At 36.2% G+C, this 23,448-nt stretch overlaps 1 protein-coding gene across 1 annotated transcript in view; it reads left to right on the forward strand.

Moving 5' to 3' along the window:
• Positions 1–23,448, forward strand: part of LOC150095343 (ATP-dependent RNA helicase DDX24) — a 157,426-nt gene that overhangs the window by 112,492 nt on the left and 21,486 nt on the right. The window contains exon 11 of the mRNA XM_090410662.1: positions 11,877–11,994. Coding sequence (XP_090266788.1) covers positions 11,877–11,994 — 118 coding nt within the window. The remainder of the gene's footprint in view (positions 1–11,876; positions 11,995–23,448) is intronic.

Genomic DNA, 23,448 nt, shown 5'->3' on the forward strand with positions numbered 1-23,448 from the left:
ATCGGGATATCTCTCTAATCTTCTGCAATTATCGTCTGCTGGGCTGTTTGCCGACTGGTAGGCTTCTGAGTCATTCTTTCGGAACCTCATTGAACAAAGGAACACCACCTGGAGGCTCCACACCAGCCGGACCTACGAGAACACAGGAACACTCCAACAGCAGCAAGAAAAAAGCCTTGTCCTGAGCGTTACATCTACTTTTAAACTCCGCGCCACTCCTTTCTGCTTCGTCATCCTCCTACGTCAAGCTTTCTTAGCGTCACCCAGCACTTAGCGCTTGCATGCGGAATCCTTGTGCAACTTGTGGAGTGTAGTAGTGGGTGGGGGAGGCACCATGCTTACTAACGGATATACCAGTGCACTGTGATACGTGTTACAGAAGTCGGCCATTTCGCATTATGGAATAACATTTCTTTCCCAGCAATTGTTAGGTACTTACAGAGTAGTTATGACTAAGCAGCTATACATATAATAAAAACTTTACAATATTATACATGACAACATAAAACTAAATTTTGATTAGCCTGACAAATCATTATTTGCTCCCCAAAGAATAAGGACCATGTTAAGTCCTTATGAAACGTAATTTTCTGTAATTTAAGTTTCATTCCGACTTAATACTACCTCTGTTTATCACAAACACTTCCTTTCACTGGTCATTATACATAAGATTCTGCACATCACCCATCTCAAGAAATTGGCATAATCAAATCTTGCTAAATAGAGTTCATGTTGTCTGCTTCAACCCTCATTAGAATTGGATGACATCCAGTGATGCAATGGAATGGCTTTACCTCACTGAAAATGTTTGACTCATACATGCATACTTCCAAGAACCTGGAACCTGTATGCGAGTTCTAATTGCTTATGTTGCTGGAATCTCCAAATCAATTTCTAAGATCCTCAAAAAATATAATCCAGGTACCCACATTTTTTCCTGTTAACAAACTCTCATCTTGGATACCTTCTATAAACAATAAACCATCTCCTCTAACCTTCCCAAATTCCTTGTGATTGTCATCGCTTTTATTTTGAACATACAGCAGAATGCTTTGTTGAGAAAAGACTACAGGAATGCTCATCCTACATTATCTATAATAAGTGGGAGAAGTCTGGTTTTGCATAGCATGGAATTGATGCTGAACAGAATCTTCTGGTCTAAAACTCACCTACTTCACTAGCGATATTCTAGTACCATAATGACTATCTTTCTCAACACAAAATTTGGGAGATTCTTATCAATTATAAGCATTATTTTTTAATCACATCTTGCTATCAATTATACTGTATTATGCTGGTGCTCAAGCCATTGTCATTTCACCGACAATGGCCTGTTAGATTCAGATTGAAATATGTGATTTAATAAAGTTTTATTAACTTCTTATGTTGACATGTACCAGCAGTACACAACTTAGATGCTGCCATGGGCCAAACAAATACTTGTTACACTTATGTGGGTCACATTTTTTAATACTTGAAATTATTATTATTATTATTATGGGCGACTCCAAGGAGTCGCCCATATGAGTCTAAGGACTCCTTGGAGTCGCCCATAATAAACATCATGTACATCACAACTATTTGACTTTTGCGCAGTATCTATCATACTTTGCCTTGAACTCATTCACCGTCATAGCACCCACAACAGACTCAGGCAGCTTATTCCACTCATTCACCACTCTAAAAGTAAAAAACCCAGCTCTAACACTTTTACTAACCACACTCTTGCCCAGCTTCCGTGGATGTCCCCTAGTCCTCCCACCACCAGTCCTGTTCTCAAAAATATCCTCTGAATTAATCCTATAGAAATCCTTCAGGAAAAGGGGAGATATGTGTCAATCATATCTCCCCTTTTCTGCCTATCAACCAATTTCTGCAACCCCACAAATCTTCAACCTTTTTATAAGGTTCATTCCATAGATCTGCTATCATCTTGGTTGCTCGCCTCTGGATCCTCTAAACCTCCTCCCCATAAAGAAGAAACCTAGGTGACCAGATCTGGGCACAGTAATCAAGATGGGGTCTTATCAAGGCTTGATACAGAGGAACAATAACTTGCTTATCTCTGCTCGTCAAAGTATTCTTCAGTATCCAAGTGATTTGATGAGCTGATTTAGCCATTTTTGCGATGTACCCATAAACTTCAACTCCCTATCCACCAACACTCCCAAGTCACTGGCCTCATCAATCTCCTGAATTACAGTTCCACCAATGTGATATACTGCTGGTAATCTTTTCACCCCAAAATGCATAACCTTACCTTTTGCCACATTAAATTGACATCCATTCTCCTTAGCCCAGACTTCCGATCTATCCAAATCATCCTGCAAAAATTTGACATCTTCTGCATTCATTATTGTCCTACCCAACTTAACATCATCAGCGAACAAATGAACCGTTCCTCTCAGTTCCTTCTCTATATCGTTAATGAACAAATTAAACAGCTGTGTCCAAGAACAGAACCCTGTGGCACACCACTAGTCACAGGCCGTCTTTTGGACTCTACTCCTGAGTAAACTACTCTCTAGTATCTCTCCATCAACCACCCTCCTATCCATCTCACCAACCCTATATCCATTCCCATATATTGTAGTTTATGGATTAGACTTCCATGTGGTATCCTATCAAAGGCCTTAGCCAGGTCAAGCAGTATCACTGTAAACCCATTACCCTTATTCAGTTCAGCGGTCTGTGTTATAAAACCTGAGTAAGTTACTGAGGCATGATCTACCCTTCACAAAACCATGCTGTCCCCCATACAGTATCTCATTTTCATCAATCCATTCCTGTATTTTTCCTTTGACTACTTTCTCCAAGACCTTGACAACAACTCCTGATATGCTGATCGGTCGGTAATTTGCAACAGTAGTCTTGGATCCTCCTTTATGCAGTGGAAAGTGGAACTATTTTCCCCTCTTTCCACCCCTTTGGGACTAAACCAGACCCAAAACTCAGATTAAACAATAAGGTCAAGGGCACTGACAATTCTTTAGCTGCTTCATTTAAGACCCGTGGTGATATACCATCCAATCCCACAGATGTATTCACATTAAGGTTCTGTAATAGACTATTCACCTCCACCTCATTCACCACAATTCCCATATAAACTAATGGTTCCTTCATTCCTTCAACGTCACCACCTGGATGATATACTCTTGCAAAGTGCTCACTCAGTAATTCCACTATATCGACTAATTCAGTGACCTCCTTACCATCGGCGTTCCTTAAAATCATTCTGCTGTATACAGTTTTTCTTTTACTAGCAGCATATCGAAAGAACTGTTTGGGATTCTCTTTAGCCTGCATGGCTAATTTCCTTTCATAATTCCCTTTTCCTTATTTACCACACTCGTTACCGTTCGTGTGCCTGCAGGTCACCCCTTTCTTTAAATTCCCTCCACGGTTGTTTCTTTTTTTGCAACTCAAGCTTAATGGTGTTATTCATCCATTTAATCCCTACTTGTTTTACTATTCGGACCCTAGGTATACAATTAGCCATTACTTCCTGTAAATGCTCCTTGACCACTTCCCATGCTCTATCGACGTCCAGCCCTTGCAGTTGTACATGCCATGGCACTGATCCAAGCAATCTCCTAAGCTTGTCATACTTGCCAGCACGGTAATTCCACATGTACCCTGTCTTAATTGAAAATTTCACACATTTAGCCACCTCCCAGGTCAAGACCCTATGATCACTCTCATCAATAGGTGGCAACATGGTCATATTCATTACAGTCAAATTCTTAGATGATATTACTAGGTCAAGCACTCTCGAACCCCTAGAATTTTCCATTACATGCTGTCTCAGATAGTTAGCCCTCAGTAATTGAATAAAATCCAGTTCCTTCCTCACATGTGTCCTCTCCTCCTTCCAATCAGTGTTACCATAGTTGAAATCCCCCATAATAATTACCCTCCTTCCACTCATTTCATCAATTTGCCTATGCATACTATCGCCACCATCTATTCCATCACCTGGTCTATAGCAGCACCCAACTCTACATTTTGTTCCGTTAGTCTCAATCTCACACCAAATAGCCTCAAATGAGCACTTTTCACTATCCTGCAATACAACTTCTATTCTCCTTGGTTGCAGTTCATCAGCTATCATCAATAACACTCCTCCTCCCATTTTATTCTCTCTGTCCCTCCTGAATACACTATACCCTACACATTCTATCCCACTAACTATATCATCTTCTGTCAGCCATGTTTCACTAATACCAATAACCTATGTCCAGGAAGAGCCAACCAAGGCCAAAAATTCTTCCTTCTTGAAATGCAGAGGTCCATTTGTCCCACAACTATATTTATATCTTGATGTGTCATACTAACTATCCCATTCTGATTTCTTCCTGATATCCCATTCTGAAATTATAAGAACAAATAAAATGGATATAAAGTTCAATAGAGATATGCTTATTGAAAATAGCATTTTAATGTGATATGTTATATTTTTTTTTAATGAACAATTTTTTCGATATCTAGAGGTAAATTGGAAGTTGCTGTTATCACTGTCTCTTAAATTTGCATCCATGAGATTTGTATGTAATGGTGACTTGTTTAATTTCATGAGAGAGAATGTTTATTCCAGTATGTATGGGCTCTCAAATAATAATGCGATTTTTAACACTTCTCTTCTTAAACATTTGTATTTCTTGGGATCAAGGCGCTTATAAAAATCGACGCAAGATTCTGTGTTTGCTTTTCAGTAGTGTTGAACTCTGCAGTTCTATGATTTCAAGTTGCAAGTTCAGTTCGTAATTTTCTACATGCACGAAAAGGATCTATGAGGGGATTTAACTTGTCCCTTTCCATTTCTAAGTAAAATTTTAGTAATTGTTTAGTGCATGCAGTGTAGTTGATTTCTGTTAAGGTGCAGGGAATGTAGACAAACTATCATTCTTCATAAAATATTTATTTGCATCAACAATAATAATATATCAATCTACTGATTTTTTTAATTCATTTAATATTATACATTTTTTTTTCTGTTTATTCAATTTATGCCAGAGGCTGTATTAAAAAATAGAACAAGCTGCATCTGGCCCATATGCTGTATGTTGTGCATTCCTGCCATAAACTATAAAATTCCAACCAAATAAAATAATAACAATAATAATCCCAGAACCTCTTCACTAACAATTCATGGCCTTAGCAATAATATGAATGAACACCATTGCCACTTATTGTCATCCATACCTATAAATCCTAAAAGAACCTCAGCTGGTGACTTGTCAACTACACTAAGGTGGCAGGGGTTTCTCCCCCCCCCCCCCCCCCCAACCAACCAGAAACTTTGATATGTCATTCTGCAAAACAGGCAAATTCTCCAAAAGAACAGTCACTAATACAGTCAGCTCTCACTACAGCAACCAACAAGCTGGCCTGTTTGGCCGAGTGGTTAGCGTATCTGCTTTCCAGCCAAAAGGCTGCGTGTTCAATCCTGCCATGGGCATGGATGTTTGTGATTGTCTTTGAAAGTACTAGTGGTGGTAGTTGGCAGTAGATGGCATTGGTGTTAGATGATGAAGGTTGGTGGAGTAGTGAGACGAAGAGTTGTAGAGTTGATGCCCTCCCTCAATGAGTTTTTGGACTCCCTGGAGGTGTGATGTAATAATAATAGTTATGCCTGTGGCACTGTTATAGTGAGTGAAAAAACTAAATTGTCTTTTTTTGCTTACGACACCACTTTTCACCTATACATCTATATATAATTCACTCCAGTCGCTCTCTCAAAGGTGTTCTGTTTCTGCCTGTTCCTCTTCTATCATTCTATCTATCACTGTTCTTTGGAACTGCCTCCCTTACTTTGTCTTCCTTAAAGACCATTGCCTTTCTTTGTTCAAGAAACATATCAACATATTCTTTCTTTCTCCGTAATAATAGTTGTAACACTGTCTTCACTGGGAAAAAAGTTATATTTGACAAATGAGCAAACAGAAATGTACATGCAATATCTTCATGATTACAGGTAGCAAGTTGTCCTAGTATCTCTCCCATATGAAATACGATTTCTATGATCTTCATTGGAGTTTTCTGCTTGTCTGACTCTTGCTGATGAGAACTCAATAAAGTTCAGAACCAGTCTGGATGGTGACCCTTCTTGAAATGCATGGCATTATACATATGCCGGCCTGGTTGGCCGAGTGGTTAGCATATCCGCTCTCCAGCCAAAAGGCTGCAGGTTTGAATCCTGCCATGAGCATGGATGTTTGTAATTGTCTGTGAAAAATCTAGTGGTGGTGGGCAGTAGATGGCGGTGTAGTTGATGATGATGGTAGTTGCGGTTCGTTGTAGTGGTGGAGACAGAGAGTTGTGGAGTAGGTGCCCTTCCTCGATGAGTCTATGGACTCCCTGGAGGTGTCACATAATAATATCTGAGGAGTATTCTGCAATTTGCATTGTGGGATACTGGGACAACTTGATGTGAGTCAGCTGCCTCTATATACACAAGTAGCCTAGTCATGAAGGTATTTCACATGCAAAGTTTTGTTTGCTCACGCATGCGTAAAATAATTAAGATGAAAACAAGAATATAATTTTTTTATTAAATTTAATGTAATTTCTTTTTAACCTCTTGCCTACATACAATGTTGATGTGCCATAAGTTTTGTATACCTTTCACGTGTGGTTTTTTTTAATATTTAATGATAAAAAATGTTGAATATATTAGGGTATTAAAAAATGTAAACAGACTCTGGAGATTTAACAAATCATTGGAAATGTTTGAATATGTTACAATGCTCATTCTCAGTGGTTTTTACTTAAAGATTCATTGATGCAGAATGTCTACAGAATAGCAATTCTGAGATCCAGTTTTGAATAATGTTAAACTGTCAGTAGAGGGAGTTCTTGTAGATACAGGATAATTAAGGCAAAGAAAATGCTTCCACCTTTACTTTTGTTTCTGATATTACTAAATGAAGCTGCATTATGCTTGTTATAATTGTTGTAATACATAAAACATTTCCAGGATCTATTCTGTATATCGAAATTACAAGTAATATACATACTGGCCACTGAATTCAAAACTTTTGTTTAATGCTATGTTGGACCTCCTTTAGCCTGAATTACAGCACATATGCAGTTTGGCATATATTCCACAAAGGTGTTGGATTGCATCTCCATCTACAACACACCAGGCATTCACCAGACAGTCCTTTGACTGGCTCAGATTTGACGGAAGAGGACTTTGCTCCCAGATCTGTTTTTCTAACATGTCCTATACATTCTCAATGGGGTTTAGATCTGGGCTTTGTGGTGGCCAGGGAAGATGGTGGAAGTCGCTGTTATACTCACTGTTGAACAATTCTTGTGCAACGAACAGTAACATTGTCGTTCATGAAACAACCATCTACTGCTGGATAAGAACATCCTTTCTCCCACTAACAGGCTGCAGGTTCGAATCTCACCATGGGCATGGATGTTTGTGATTGTTTTTAGGTGGGAGATGAATTTCATTATTGAGGTCTCTTCAGTGGCAGTCAGATTCAGAGGTAATACCTAGGTTAAAGAAATGCAGAACTCATATTTCCATATGCTAGTTGCCAAAAGGTATCACACTTTATTATTAAATTACTCTGGATTAGAGAAAGATGTTGGAATTTGCATTGCATTGCTTCAGCTTTGGTATCACCTCTGAGTCTGGCTCCCACTGAAGAAACCTCAGTAAAGATCAAAACTGGTCTGGGTAGTGACCCTTCCCATAATGCATAGCATTATACATGTCTGCAAGGAGATGTGCTTTGCATTATGGGATACTAAGGAAAGTGATGAGAACTTAGTCCACTTTTGCCACGAGTTGTCCCAGTCCTGAAGATACTTCAGGCACAAACTTTGTTTGCTTTCACTTGGATAAAGGATTAAACTAAATATATAATTTATAGTCTAACCAAGTGAGGGTGGTAGGAAAGTGGCTTCACTGTCTCATATTGCTAACTCCTCTAAAGAGGTCAAGTTATTATGTATCTAAAAAGCATAGGCATTCTAATAAGTTAAAGCTTTTTAGATTGTACTTTGCAGTATTTCTAATTAGAATAATATAGATTCATGAAAATTTTACTGTAAGCTTTAATTAAAATGTTCCAAGATTGTTTTATCGATATCATATATAGTACCACCATTGAAAAGCACTTTAAATAAATATAGCTTTTCACATCATATAGGTAAATTAATAATTTATTCCTGTAGTCTTATGGACCAGTGGTTTTTGAGACTGGCAATCTTATGTGAAAATATTGCCATTCACCAACCCACACTGAGCTAGCATGGTGAATTTATGGCCTAACCTTCCAAGATGAATCCAACAAAAATAAAATGGCCCCCATTCCCCGGAGGCTGGATTGTTACCACCTATGGCAGCAGGCAGTTAAACAAAGATAGAGAGTGCTAAGGTAGAGGCCAAGATAAGGGAAGAATCAGTGGATTGGATTATTGATCAACAAAAAACCGAAGAACAACGTAATAAAATTTGACAGTATATCTGATCAAATAGCAAGTATTGTTGTTCAAATCTCAAAAAGATACACTCTTAAGATCATCCAAGTCTATTAACCAACAATGTCATACTGACGAAGAAATTGAAGCCTTTTATCATGATGTATCCCAACTCTACAATGAAGGAAAAATCATTTCAGTTGTATACCAATGCTAGAATTGGTATACAACATTCAGATGAAAGCTCAATGGGAAATTTTGGATATGGCATGAGAGACGATAGAGAAGCAAGGTTAATAGAATTTGGAGAAAAAGAAACCTGAATTCCTTTTTCAAGAAAAAAACACATAGAAAGTGGACATGGAAAAGTCCAAATGGAAAAACTAGTGAAATTGACTTTATCCTCAGCAATAAGAAAAACATTTTTCAAGACTGCTCTGTTATAAACACCTTCAACATTGGAAGTGACCATTGTACGGTACACAGTAAAATCCAAATAAACTGCCAAAAAGGAAGAAGAAAAATGTTTCGAAGATCAAAGCAAAACATAGATGTATACAAACTCAACATTAAAAAAGATGTATTCCAGCATGAACAATAGATTTAAGCATCTTATTATAGACGACAATGCTGATCTATCAGAAAGTAATGACATTATTACCCAAAACCTTTTACAATGCTCACTTGAAATAGCTGGTACCCCAGAACAGAAACGAGACAAAATTTCTGAAGAAATAAAACAACTCATGAAGAAATGAGGAGAAATGAAACAATCATTTAACCTAAAGAATAAAATTGAATACACTGAATTGTGCAAACGATCAGAAAACATATCATAGAAGAAATAAGAAAATTCAATTATAAATTCATACAACAACAATTGAAAACAACCGTAGTCTCAAAAAAGTCAAACAGCAATTGATGAACAGCAACAAACAGATGATTGCAGTCAAACTACAAGATGGGACCATCACCAGAGATAGATATGTTATAGCAAAAAGAGTTGAAGAATTTTACTCAATATTATATCAAGATGATGAATTAAATGAAGAAGAAGATAACTACAAAACAACTGAAGTACCACAGATTCTACCAGAAGATGTTATGTGGAGCATCCAAAGCTTACAAAATAGGAAAGCTGCAGGTGAGGATGGAGTTATAGCTGAATTTCTAAGAACAGGTGGAGAAACAATCTACAAACTCTTAGCAAAACTATTTACTTTATGCCTGAAGAAAATTGATGTACCAAGAATATGGAAGAAGGCTACCCTAATTCTGATACATAAAAAAGGTGAAGCAGAAGACTTGACAAACTACCGACCTATCAGTCTACTCTCAGTGGTTTACAAAGTGTTTGCAAAAGTCTTAGCCCATAGGCTTTGTGCGACTCTAGCCCTAGCACAACCAAAAAAGCAGGCAGGCTTTTGAAGGGGCTTTAGTACAATGGACCATATTCAAGTTGTACAGTAGATTATTGAACAGTGTAATGAATATCAATTACCACTATGTCTTGGTTTTATTGACTATGAGAAAGCCTTTGATTCACTTAAAATTTATGCAATACTTAAAGCATTATGAAACCAACAAGTGGAGGAGCCATACATTAAGACTATCAAATCAGTCACAGCAGCTATTCATTTCAATAGAAACATCTCTACTGTGGAAATACAGAGTGGTATAAGACAGGTGACACAATATCTCCAAAATTATTCACAGCGTGCCTAGAAGAAATATTCAAACTTCTTGATTGGGAAGGGAAAGGTCTGAAAATAAATGGAAGATATTTAAGCCATTTACGCTTTGCAGATGATATAGTGATCTTTACTTCAACCTGCACATGAATTACAGACTCGTATCCATGAACTCCAAATCGCTAGCAAAACAGCTGGCTTAAAGATAAACCTAACGAAAACCCAAGTTATGTTTAATACCTATGTCCAACCAGAAATAATAAAAATCAATAATGAGGAAAGTAAACAAGTAGATTATTACATATACACAACAGATATCAATGGAACAAAATATCATGGACAAAATTAAAAGGTGCACGATGCTTGGATGGAAAGCATTTGGAAAATTACATTCAATATTCAAAAGCCAACTACCATTATGCCTGAAGAGAAAAGTTTTTAACCAGTGTATTCTTGCTGTATATACATATGGCTGTGAAACATGGACACTGAATGCAAAGGAAATTCAAAAATTAAGAACAACAAAATTTGTATGGAAAGAAATATGCTTGGTATTACAAGATTGGATCACAAAAGGAATACATGGATAAGAAATCAAACGAAAGTCTCTGACATCATAGGAAGAGTGAAACATCTGAAGTGGCAATGAGGTGGGCATATTGCTTGAAGACAAGATCAACAATGGACAAAAGAAGTACTGGAATACATTCCACGAGAGGAAAAACGACCATGACGCCGACCTAAATCACAGTGGATTGATGATATCATCAGATTTGCAGGAGTGACATGGGAAAAGAGAGCCATGGACAGATAGTTTTGGAGTAATCTTGGAAAGACCTTCATCCAGCAGTGGATCGACAACGGCTGATAATGATGATGATATATTCATCTACCTAATCTAGCCATAAATACTGTTGCAACTTGAACATTGCATAAACCTTTAATCTATAAATAAATCATTTACAGCTTTTAGCACATACAAACCACATACATGTATTATATATAGCACACTCAATGTTCAAAATGTCCCCCTTTTGCCTTCATGCACACTCAAAGTCGGTGAGGTCACATATCGTGGTGGCATGCACAACATTCAACGGAAATGCTGCTACTACTTGCTTCAAATGCTTGGGTGTTGTTTCTTACAGGCTACTCTCTCTCTCTTTCTCTCTCTCACTCAAGCTCCAATCACAAATTGAAATCTAGCAGATTCAGATTGGGACTTCCAGACAGCCAGGCAGATGGTGAAATGTGGTCTTGAACATTTGCCTCCAACCACTGTTGTGTGGTCCTCCTCTTGTGTGTAGAGGCTGAGTCCTGTTAAACGACTCTTGAGTGGTGAAAATCTTCTCATCTCTGAAGAGGATATCTCTATGTCTGTTGTTTGTGCACTACCAGAGAAATACCTTTGATTTTACTACCCTCTGCCACATAAGTTGTGGTGTTAGGAAGTGTCCAGTAGAATGATAATAGGACTCTCACAACATTATTTTCTGCATTCTCACAGGATTATGGTGGAGGCATACCTTCAGGGCCCTCACAAGCTGTTGGAAATTACACTAATGGAAAATACACTTGGAAAATACACTAAAAGAAAGGAAACAGTGCAGGTATCTTATACTTGTTGCTTGCCAGATCATCAAATCATAACTGTATTATGTCCTCATTGCTATTGAAATAAAGTTTGGATTGGTTAACTGAACTTTTGGTTAATTGGTTAATTTCCTCTTCCCTTTTGCCTTTTAGGTATATATTCATCGCAGCGGAAGAACAGCCAGAGCACAAAATGAAGGTCTTAGTTTAGTACTAATAGAACCAGAAGAACTTCTGTGCTATCGCCGTATTTGCAGATCTTTAAATAGAGGTAAAGTATGAATAAAGCAATTTAATCAACATTCCTCTGCCCCTCCTTTTGATGGTTACTCTTAAAATATCTTTGGTGAAGAAAACTACCAAATAATTGTAAATAAAACTTGTCTCAGAGGTACCTAATGGACATCTGTCTAATTTGTTAAAATTTTATTTTTATTTACTGAAATATAACATTAGCTGTACTTTCATTAGATGGTCCATTGCTCGCCATGACTTCATGTTGAACAATATGATGAATTTTTTATGTGTACATTTTTTTTTAAATGCAAAGTGCTAACTTGATTCATCATTAGGAAATGCTATTACTGAATTCAGACTTGAATGTTCAGCTCAGTATAAAGAAATTTTATTTTAAGTCAGAAATTACTTCAAGTATATCAAAATAAATAATTTAATCATTCAGATATTATTTTTGCTAATTATGTACAATAATCACTAATATGTACCCAAGTCATTGTAACAAATTAATAATAATTATTTTGCTCTTTCACACTTTCTTTCAATTTAAAAATGTGTAATAAGAGATATATTGAGCTCATCTAATTTAATTAGATAATGAGAAATACATAGGCCAAAAGTGGCATCACATTGATTCATCACAAACTGCATTTCAAGCAATTATTGATACCATTTCTGTGAGTGGACTAAGCATTGTATAAGTTATTGTATCCATTCTTGTACTGTATTATCAGTTCCAAGTTTGTGTTTAGTCATCTATTCCTGTTTTAACAAAAGAGAGAGATAATTTAATTGAAATTAAATAAAATAATCTTACCTTCCAGTAGCACAGAGAATAACCATCAACAGAATCCACGTAATATGAAGAATGACAGTTTTCACAATGCAGGCATATGTTAAAATAATTTTTTCTATTCTAGCCACTGAAAGCAGAAAATATGAGCAGTTGCTTAGCTTTGTTTAATGAAACAAAGAAATCCTTTAAGAAGTACATTGAAAATATCAGCATACCAGTTGCTTTTATCAGATTGTATGCCCATATACTTCTTAATAACTTCTATTTCATCACCAAATTAATGGGGGGGGGCACAGTATACAGTGATAGTACTACCTGAAAGTATATGTTATTACCAACTTCCTGTCCACAATTTTCCTTCAAATTATCAGATATATTTTAATTTTTTGAGACATTTTAACTGCATCAATCCACCTAGATCTTGGTCTTTTTCAGGATCTTTTTCCTCACATCAAACACCTGTATCAAAACCCATTCTGTTTAAGTGACTCTACCTGAGATTAGTTCTGATCACACATTATTGAATGCCAACAACGTTATGTTCCTTTATAATATATTCATTTTTAATATGATTCTGTTATTGGTGCTATCTTTGACCATATTCTCATATCTGTGGTGTCCAGTCTTTAATCAACTGTTTTATTTTTAACCCAGCTTTCAGAGGCATCTGCTTTATTGTCTTCACTTGTTTTGCTCTTATTCCATATAAATTTATTCATTTGATTCCTCACCCAGCTTTACTTATTTTGTTGTAATTTCAACATCTAATTTGCCATCTTCATTAAAAATTATACCAAAACAATTTTCCTCCAAATTTTACGTGTTCTATAGGTTCTCCATTGAGGATGCAGGTGATGCTTTCTGTGTTCCTGCCAATTCAGGTCAACCAGGCCAGCCTGGTTGACCGAGAGGGTTAGCTTATCCGCTCTCCAGCCAAAAGGCTGTGGATTCGAATTCTGCTGTGGGCATGAATGTTTGTGATTGTCTGTGAAAATATTAGTGGTGGTGGTCGGCAATAGATAGCATTGGTGTAGGTCATCATCATCATCATCATCATCATCAAATTCCTGCCATGTACCCTCAAGGGTGATGAAGGTAATTGTCGTTGCTGTAGTGGTGGAGATGGAGAGTTGTAGAGCAGGTGCTCTCCCTCGATGGGTCTTTGGACTCCCTGGAGGTGATATGTAATAATAATATTCATATTTAGGTCTTTTTACTGCTGATTTTCATGTCACATTTGTCAGCAGTTATTCAGTTTAATTAAGTAATCCTATAAATTTGGACTGGATTTATTTAAGAGTCTGCATAACATAGACATCTGAGATTAGCATCTCTAATTCTGAGAACAGGCCTATTGCCACTTTCCTTCATGGTACAATCCATATAAATAATGAATAACAGTGGAGATGGTGTGTATGCATGTTTTGTACATGCTTTTACATCCCACTATCTTCCTGTATCTTGTTCAGTTTTAACTGCTGACTTAAACGTTAAATACAGACTATATATTGCTGTTTATAATAGCCTGTTTACACCATATAATTGTAGGATTTCAAACAGCTTTTCTATTGGCACTTGTTATGTTATTTTAAATCCAGATCTACCAAACTTAAATACAGATACCTGTTATATCATATTATTATAATGGCTGACACACATGTAAAAAAAAAACCTTAGAGGAGTAGATCTCATGCAATCTGTTCTTCTGATTCCTTTCTGTTTGGAAGAATTAAATAAAATAAAAATCACCATATTACTAATGGAAATACAAAACCACAATCCAGAAAATTATCAATAGATATAATCCCTCAACTGGACTCCAACCTGGTGTGAAATTTCCATCTCCTGCTTTAAAGCAACATTGGAATAAATAGTGCAGGGACTTTATATATATATATATATATATACAAGGGTGGTCTGAAAAGTTCTTGGCCTCAACCATAGATGGCAACACTATCGGCAAGTTTTTTTTTTCCTAAGTTGCTACATCTGTCATAAGCATCCATGTAAAATTGCAAGTCATTCTTTCAAGTAGTTTATTTATACAACTGTGAAGCAAAAGTGTTGTCTGTATCCCTTGAAATGAATAAAATTGAGTATTGTGCAGTTAAAAAATTCTTTGTAAAAGAAGCTTTACTGCCAAAAGAAATTCATTCGAAGTTCATAAAAGTTTATGGGCCCTCTTCTCCTTCATTTTTGACAATTAAGAAATGGGCTACCGAGTTTAAACATGGCTGTACCAGCCTTAAAGGTGATCCGCGTGAAGGACATCCAAAAAGTGCAACAACATCAGAAATCATTGATCAAGTGCACAATATGGTATTGGATGGCCAGTGAGTCAAAGTGCATGAAATTGCTGAGCCTATAGGCATTTCAAAAGAACATGTAGGATATATTTTGCATGAAGAATTGCATATGAAAAATCTTTGCACAAGATGGGTGCCACGCTTGCTCACAGCAGATCAAAAACGCACTCACATGAAAATCTCTGAACAGTGCTTGGAATGTTTTAACAAGAATAAAACTGATTTTGTGCATCGATTTATTACTATGGATGAAACTTGGATTCACCATTGTTTCAAACTTTTTTCAACATTCAAAAATTAATTATCTTGAAAAGGGTAAAACAATAACCGAGAAATATTATTCCAATCTTTTAACAGACTAGATAAAAAAATTCATTTGTGAGAAAAGACTTGGTTTGCAGAAGAAAAAATCATCTTTCATCAGGACAATGCACCTGCCCACGAAGGTGTTTTGGTAATGGGAAAATTAAGGGATCTGCACTATGAATTGTTGGAACATCACCCTATTCCTCAGATTTGGCTTCCTTTGATTTCTATCTCTTCCCAAAACTAAAACTCTTCCTTGCTGGTCAGCATTTTTCTTCGAATCAAGAGGTGATTGCAGCTGTAGAGGGGTATTTTGCAGATCTTACTGAGAACCACTACAGGGACGGGATAATGGCGCTGGAGCATCACTGGAATAAATGTATTAGTCTTAAAGGAGATTATGTTGAAAAATAAAAATAATTTTGAAATTATAAATTCGTTTTGTCATTGTTAGGCCAAGAACTTCAGACCATCCTCGTATATATGATCTGTACAAAATCTTCAAACCAGCTTGGATATGGCGTCTTCTTTTTTACCTTCTACCAAAGATACGTTACCACCTGTTTTCTTACCTAGTGTTTATCAAGTGCACTGTTCATGTTGGCTTTGTTATTTTGGATTAACATAGGCTGTTCTGCTCAGATTAGAATCCAAGAACATGAGGACTTCATGTTCTTGGATTCTATCATCTTCTTAGAATCTGAAAAGTGGATTTGCTTATCATGCCCTTGACAGTAGACCAGGATTCTTTGGAATCGAACCAAGATTCTTTACTCCAGTCGAATTAAATTTCATTGTTTCTTGAAATTTGTGAAACTTTATGATGTCATCTGAATCTTAACTGCCCTAATTGCATGTCAGTCTCAAAGTTTTTCATGAAGTAATCTTTTTTTTTGTAATGATGAATAAGTTACGTAACATTATATTTGAATACAAAAGGTATCCATTGTTTCCCTTTGAACTTTAATCATGAATGTTTGGGTTAACTCAGCTGTGACTGATTTTAGGAAGTGAGCATGCTACATGATGACTGATGTCTTGTGATTTATGTTTTGAGTCTTCTCTTCTCTCTTTAGTGATGTTTTTGTAACATAAGGTGAAATAAATTGGGCTAAAATAAATTATATTTTCATATGCACATAGCCATATTATAAAAATATAATATGTTTACCTACAACATGTTCCTTTAAAACATCCAGATCTTCATTATATTTCCATGATTTCTCAGCTATCTTGGTGACATCTGTTTTGTTTGAACTTGAAAGAACTCATCTTGTTCTCTCCATGTTTCCCATCCACAATTTTTCTTCATCTCTTCTCAAGTATGTTTGTATAAATTTTTCCTGGAATACTCAATAGGGAAATTTCATTCACAATTCTCACATCCACTTTTATTTCCTGCTTTATAGATGGGTACTATCATAGCTTACTGTAAAAAACTTTTTATACCTCCAGATTTGAGCATTTTTGATTAAATATATCTACTCTAGCAGTCTTTCCAAATTTCAGGTTTTTGATAGCTTTTTGCTTCATCAAGTATTAATATGTACTCCTGACTGCCTTCCTCTTGAAAGTTTTCTACTACTGTTCTGTCACTTCTTATTCCATTCCAGCCTTTCAAAATAATTATTCCAGACATCTAGAATTATCCTTATCTTCAGTTTGCATTTTATTCAATTTTCATTTTATTCCTTAATTAATTATATGGAAAGTTTTAACATTCAAATTTTCCAATACTTCTCTCTGCTTCTTTCTCAGCTGGTATTTCTAGTGTTCCACCGCTGCAAGTCAGTGTGCACTGCTTGACATCATACAAATTGCATAGTTGCATATGGATTCTTACTCCGTTGTTTGCCAGTATCACTATCAATTATCACCTTTGCTAGAGATAAATAACTTCTTATAATGTAATAAAATATTATTCTGCACTTCTGTATTTTCCTATGCTTTGCCTCTAAAATCTTTCACACAATTAAAAAAAAAAAAGACTTTTGGTTTCAGAATAGCTTTTTGCAATGTTAACAATGCTAAGCACTAATATTAGTCTCATACATTGCTCCATAATAATTAAAATTTTCTGGGTCACTTTTATATTATAAACTATTAATAATATACATTATAATAAAATATATTTCATAAATGATTAATTAAAATAATGTGTAATTATTATTATCAGAAACCTTTCAGGGAGTCGAGGAGACCATACATCTCTCATGCCAGTGGTCATACTAGATGTGCTCACCATTTCAACAGACAAACTGTTCCACATACTCACTGCTCTCTGAGAGAAAATCTAGCTCTCGCCCCTTTTTTAACAGTAAACAATTACATAATATCAGAGTGGGACCTCCTTGATGTTCCAGACAAGAGATCTGTTCTGAAATAAAAGATCAAGGAGTGACTAACCATGAGAAGAATACTCCCATGTAGGGATGGTTACCTGGTTCCCCATCACGAATACCATATCCTTTGTGCAACATCTATTGGGTGAATACCAATCACATTTCTTCATTTTGCACTGCCTTAAATATCAGAAGTATGGTCATTTTCAAACTGCCTTGTCAAGGCTTTGCCATCTGTGCCCAGCATATCAGTAAAGATTGCAAAACAAAGGCTGTAAGAGGAAAAAGATATGGGCTCACTCCTGAGGACATATTAGAAATGTTATCACTACATGAGAATCCACTGTTTAAAAAAAAATGATGAGATATACACCACAGAGGGTCAAAGGCATGCCTCCAGACCTGTTAATAAATGGCATGGATACCTCCTCCTTTTCCCCACAAGAAGATAAAATAATTAATATACCTAGTACCCTAGAGGGTGCCCAATTGATGGTGGATGCTGGCCATCCAAAATTTTCCACAAAGAAAAAATCCAAGGCCATTGAAAACAAAACCTCACAGTATCATATGATAAATAATACCACCAAAAAGAAATAATGAAAACATTTCTACAATGGAATTGTTGTAGATGCCATCAAAACATTAGAGACATCAAGGTTCTTGCAGAAGTATAAACCAATCTGCTTTTGCTTGCAAGAAATATACTTGAAGTCCAATGATGATATCTGACATTACAAAATGTAAGTATCATTCATAAGGTAGGATGGAAGATGGACCTGTCCACAGCAGAGTTACCATCTTTGTGAGCAACCATATCCTTCATTATCACTTTTGTGATTCAGAACATCCCACTTAATACAATGTGGAGCCATTTGCTATCGGCCTCTCAGTCAGATCTCTTATAACAGAATGCTGCATTTACTTACTTCCTGCTACAGATATCTCTCAGAATGACCTCGATGACATCATATTGCAATTATAATACCTTTACTTTTAATGGGAGATTTAACAGACATAACACTGTGTGGTATAGAACATAAATTGATACCAGAGGAAGAGTTGTGGGGTGTATGCTCAACAACAGTAATCTCTCCCTCTTGGATACAGGAAGCAACACCTTCTTCCATATGCCTTCCCAAACATTCACTGGTATTGGCTAAACTATTCTGCCCCCCCCCCCCCCTCCCATCGCTTAAGTGGGAAATGGATGACAAATTATTTGGGAGCAATAATTTTTCCCATGATATCCACTTTTTTGCATGGGCAAATTTGTACTATATTGTGGAAAGCATGAAGCAAGTTTGAACAAGTTGACTAGCTCACCTTCTCTTCCTTAGCAAAATTCATTTATGCGATGGTCAGCTTATCTCTGCCAGCAATGCAGTGAGTGATGTGACAGAGTGTATTACACAAGAAGCTATAACTACAGTTCCCAAAACATTTAGTTAGTTTCCATGTTTCTCTAAACCATATTGGAAATTATCATTGCACTGTAGCAAAGGAAACACAGAAGAAGGCTTAGAAAGTCTTGTGCAGATGCTCCACAGCAAACTTTATTGTTTTACAAATGCCTGAGTTCAAACAAGAACACATCCATCATCAGAGCCAAAAAGGAATCCTGAATCTTGCACATGTGGGATAAAATCCAGAAAATTAAGAGTAAATATACCACCCATCCTTGAACATAATGGATGCACAGTTGCCAATTGCCTACCCAACAGCAATTGCTGACACTCTCAGGGATTTTTGCTAAACATCACTAATTTCTTCTTACCCCCCCCCCCTCCCGAGTTCCTTGCCTAAAAATGTAAAGCAAAAAAAACAACATTCTCTTCTCTTTGAGTGGTACAGAAGAATGCAGCAGGCCATTTGGGAAAGAAGAAATGATAGGTTCTTTGCTTAAATGCCATCCAACTACTGTTGGACCAGATTTAATCCATTATGAAATGATCAAACATCTGTCACCAGCTGCCAAGGATTGATTATTGTACTTGTACACAAGGATTTTCTGTGAGAACATTCTTTTGGATTCCTGCAAAAGGCAGTTATCGTAGTCTTTTTCCAAGCCAATGAGAAGGGTCCATTATCCCTCCTCCTTGGTCAATTGTGCTAATCAACTGCTTGCGAGTGATTTTGGAAAAAAATATGGTTAGCTCTCATCTTTTATGGTTTCTGGAGAGAAACAACCATTTTTCCAGAACACAATCTGGCTTCTGCAAATATCATTCAACAACCAGTCATCTAGTCTGATTGGAAACATCCATTTGAAATGCCTTCTTAAAATGCAAGCACTTAGTATCAGATTTCTTTGATATGGAAAAAACATACAACACTGCTTGGAGATTTGGAATATTGAAAGACCATACAACTTGCTTGGTATTGGAGGGAATCTCCTTCTCTTTATCTAGAACATTTTATCGAACTGAATATTCAAAGTCCTAGTGGGAACTACTCTCTCACAACCACATACCCAAAAGGAGGGAATCCCACATGGTGAGACTCCCTCCTCAAGGTTAATTCAATAACTGAACAACTCCCACCTACTGTAAGTAATGCCCTATATATATATTATATATATGAATGACTTTACCATCTTCTGTGTTTCATGTAATACAAGGGTTATAGAAAGGCATCTGCAGCAAGACATTGACTATCTTTCAAAATGAGTGCTTGCAAATTTTTTGCTTCAGGTATGGTCTTCATCCTGACTCAGGACTCATGCCAGAACAAACTTTAATCCCAGTTTTACCAGAGGCCAAGTTCTTGGGCTTCATATTTTACAAGAAACTCAATTTCCTCCCTCACATATGCCAGTTACAAGATAAATGACATAAAGCACTAAACATCCTTTGCATCCTGTCTTCCCCTCTTAAGGTACTGACAGATATTCTTTGCTTCAATTAATCATTCACTGATTAGATCAAAACTTGATTATGGGTCTTAAAGTCTATGCTTATGCTAGAGAGAGAGAGAGAGAGAGAGAGTATCTTATGACAGTTGGACCCTATTCATCATCAGTCTATAAAAATTGTAATTGAAGCATTTTGAACTTCAGTTACTAACGGTATCCAAAAAATTCACAGAAAACAATTCATCGAAAGGCAATTTATCGAAAAAACAGTTAATCAAACAGCAGTTAATTGAAAAAGCAATTAATCAAAAGGCAGTTCCTCACAAAAACAATTCACCGAATGGAAAATAATCAAAAACACAATTTATCGAAAGGCGATTGGTTGAAAACCAACAATTCATTGAAAAATCACAACTCAGTGAAACTACAAATCATTGAATGAACAATTCATTGAAAAATGAATTGTAAGGTGTAAAATGAAATGAGATGAAGTGTATTTATTAAAAGGAATTGCAGTTTTTAATGGATTAACTTGTGATGTAATTGAAACTTAGCATGATATTCCCTTTATATATGTTATGTAGACATGTGTGGCTTTATTTATTTTATTTATTTATTTATTTTTTTTGAGGGATATTCCTTTCGGTCAGTATATGTATTTCATGTTGTATTTTGTGTGTGTTTTACACAATCTGAAAATGATTATGTAAAAAAATCTTAATTATTATTCCTTCTTATCCTTCTCTCTCCTCAATTGAATGGTTGGTGGGGTAACAATGCTATTTTACAAGGGAATAATTCGAGAACAAGATGGTTTCCTTCTTCAGTAAGTGTTTTATGTGTGTAGATATGTATGTTCATGGAGACTGGTTTGCAGGATAAGTGCCTGAATTTCCAGGAGTAAAATCCTGCCATCTCCATATGAGACTGGATAACTCACCTTCAGTTGAAGAGGACTAATAAATTCTCCACGTCACGTTCAGATTCAAACTCAGGTCCTTTTAACTAAAGGGCTTCGTTTATACCGACTGAACTATGGAGGCTCCATTATTATTAAGTAGTAATAGTAGTATTAGTATGGTGATGTTCGCACACACACTTATATGGGATTAATTTTATTCAGATTTGGTGCCTTTTACAAACATTTGTTGAACCTTTTCAGTTTTCAGTTCAACTATATTTTGAGCTACAAAGAGAGGACATGGCATTTTATGTTGCAATAACTCTCTGACTTAATGGGATATGTACAAATGTTGGAATTTGTAAAATGCACAAAAAGTCTGTGTGTTTCAGTTTTGGTTTCAACAGGATCACTTTTATTATTAATTAACTTAAGGAATTCACAACATACATTAGAATATAAATTAAGTTAAACTTTAATCTATATTTCCAATATTTCGGCAACGTTACATTGCCATCTCCAAAGGAACTTAAAATAAAGACACGTGCATGCAGCCACTACACACAGTAAATGAGTACAAAATGAGGACGTTTTAACCAGTATTGCCACTCTGGTCTTGCAGACAATGCTTTGGATACATGCCACAGAATACGGCGGAAGAAAGCCACAATTATACACTGTAGCAAGTTGAAATTTGAAAGACTTTTCATGGAATCCGTCTCAGCCCTAAGAAACATGCCAAACCTCAACAAATTTGGTTGCATGAGGCTGCCCCAAATTTGGGAGATGTACATCAGGAGACCTTCAGCCTAATGAACAAGAATACCTACATAGCCCGCTGGGGGGGGCACTATCAGGACTTTTAGGAGAAACAATAGCTTCCTCGCTTCATCCTCATTTACTGTATGTAGTGCCTGCTTGCACGAGTCTTTATTTTAAGTTCCTTTGAAGATGGCAATGTGATGTTGCTGAAATATTGGAAATATAGATTAAAGTTTAATTTAATTTATATTCTAGTGTACGTTGTGAATTCCTTAAGTTAATTAATAATCATGTGTAACCAATGTATAAGCCTTTCTACGAGGATCACTTTTATTAGAAAATTTTGGTAAAGAAGTGTTGAAATAATATTAATTCCGCATAGTATGTATTGTACTTCTCCTTGAACTCATTGACAGACAGATTCTGGCAGCCCATAAAAAATTTAATTTCGATGAACATCCTTGCTAACCACATTCTTACTCAATTTCCAGGGATGAGCCTTTGTTCTGCCTCTCTAGCTATTTCAGAGGAATTATTTCAGCACACTAGTTAAGTGCTAAAATATTTCATCTGCATCATTCTTTCAAAAAATCTTTACAATAACTTAAATATTTCTTTCATATTTGTTCTTTTTCCACCTATCATCCAACTTTTACAATTCACAAGCCATCAATCCATTCTCATAAGGAGGTCGCTACCCCTCTGGATCCTCTTTGCCTCTTCCTCATATCTAAGAAACATAAGTCACTAGAACTGAGCACAGTAATCCATATGTAGCAATATCAAGAGCTTGTAAAGAAAATTGATAACTTCCTTACCTCTGTTTGTTAGCATGTTCTTCAATAACCAAGTAATCCTATGAGCTACCCCAGCCACATTATCAGTATGACATCTAAACGAACACCCTGAATCCCTAGCTTCATCAGTTTCCTAGAGAACAGTTCCATCAATGTGGTACACTACTTGCAATCTTTTTTGTCCCAAAATGCATAACTTTACACTTCTCCACATTAAACTGGTATCTCTTTTGCCCTTATTGTCGGTCTATTTAAATCATCCTACAAGCTCTCTATGTTGCTGTGATTAACTATTACACTACCAAATTTTAATTTGGTAACATAATAGTTAATCAGGGCAGTGTCACTTAAACAGTCAGTCACACTTTAATTTGTATTATGCAAGTTAAATAGTATGATCTGAGCACAGTTACCTGCTCTCTCC

This window comes from Typopeltis vanoorti, chromosome 20 (assembly GCF_054136105.1).
Source record: "Typopeltis vanoorti isolate ZY-2024b chromosome 20, IOZ_Tvanoo_1.0, whole genome shotgun sequence".
Lineage (NCBI taxonomy): Eukaryota > Metazoa > Arthropoda > Arachnida > Uropygi > Thelyphonidae > Typopeltis > Typopeltis vanoorti.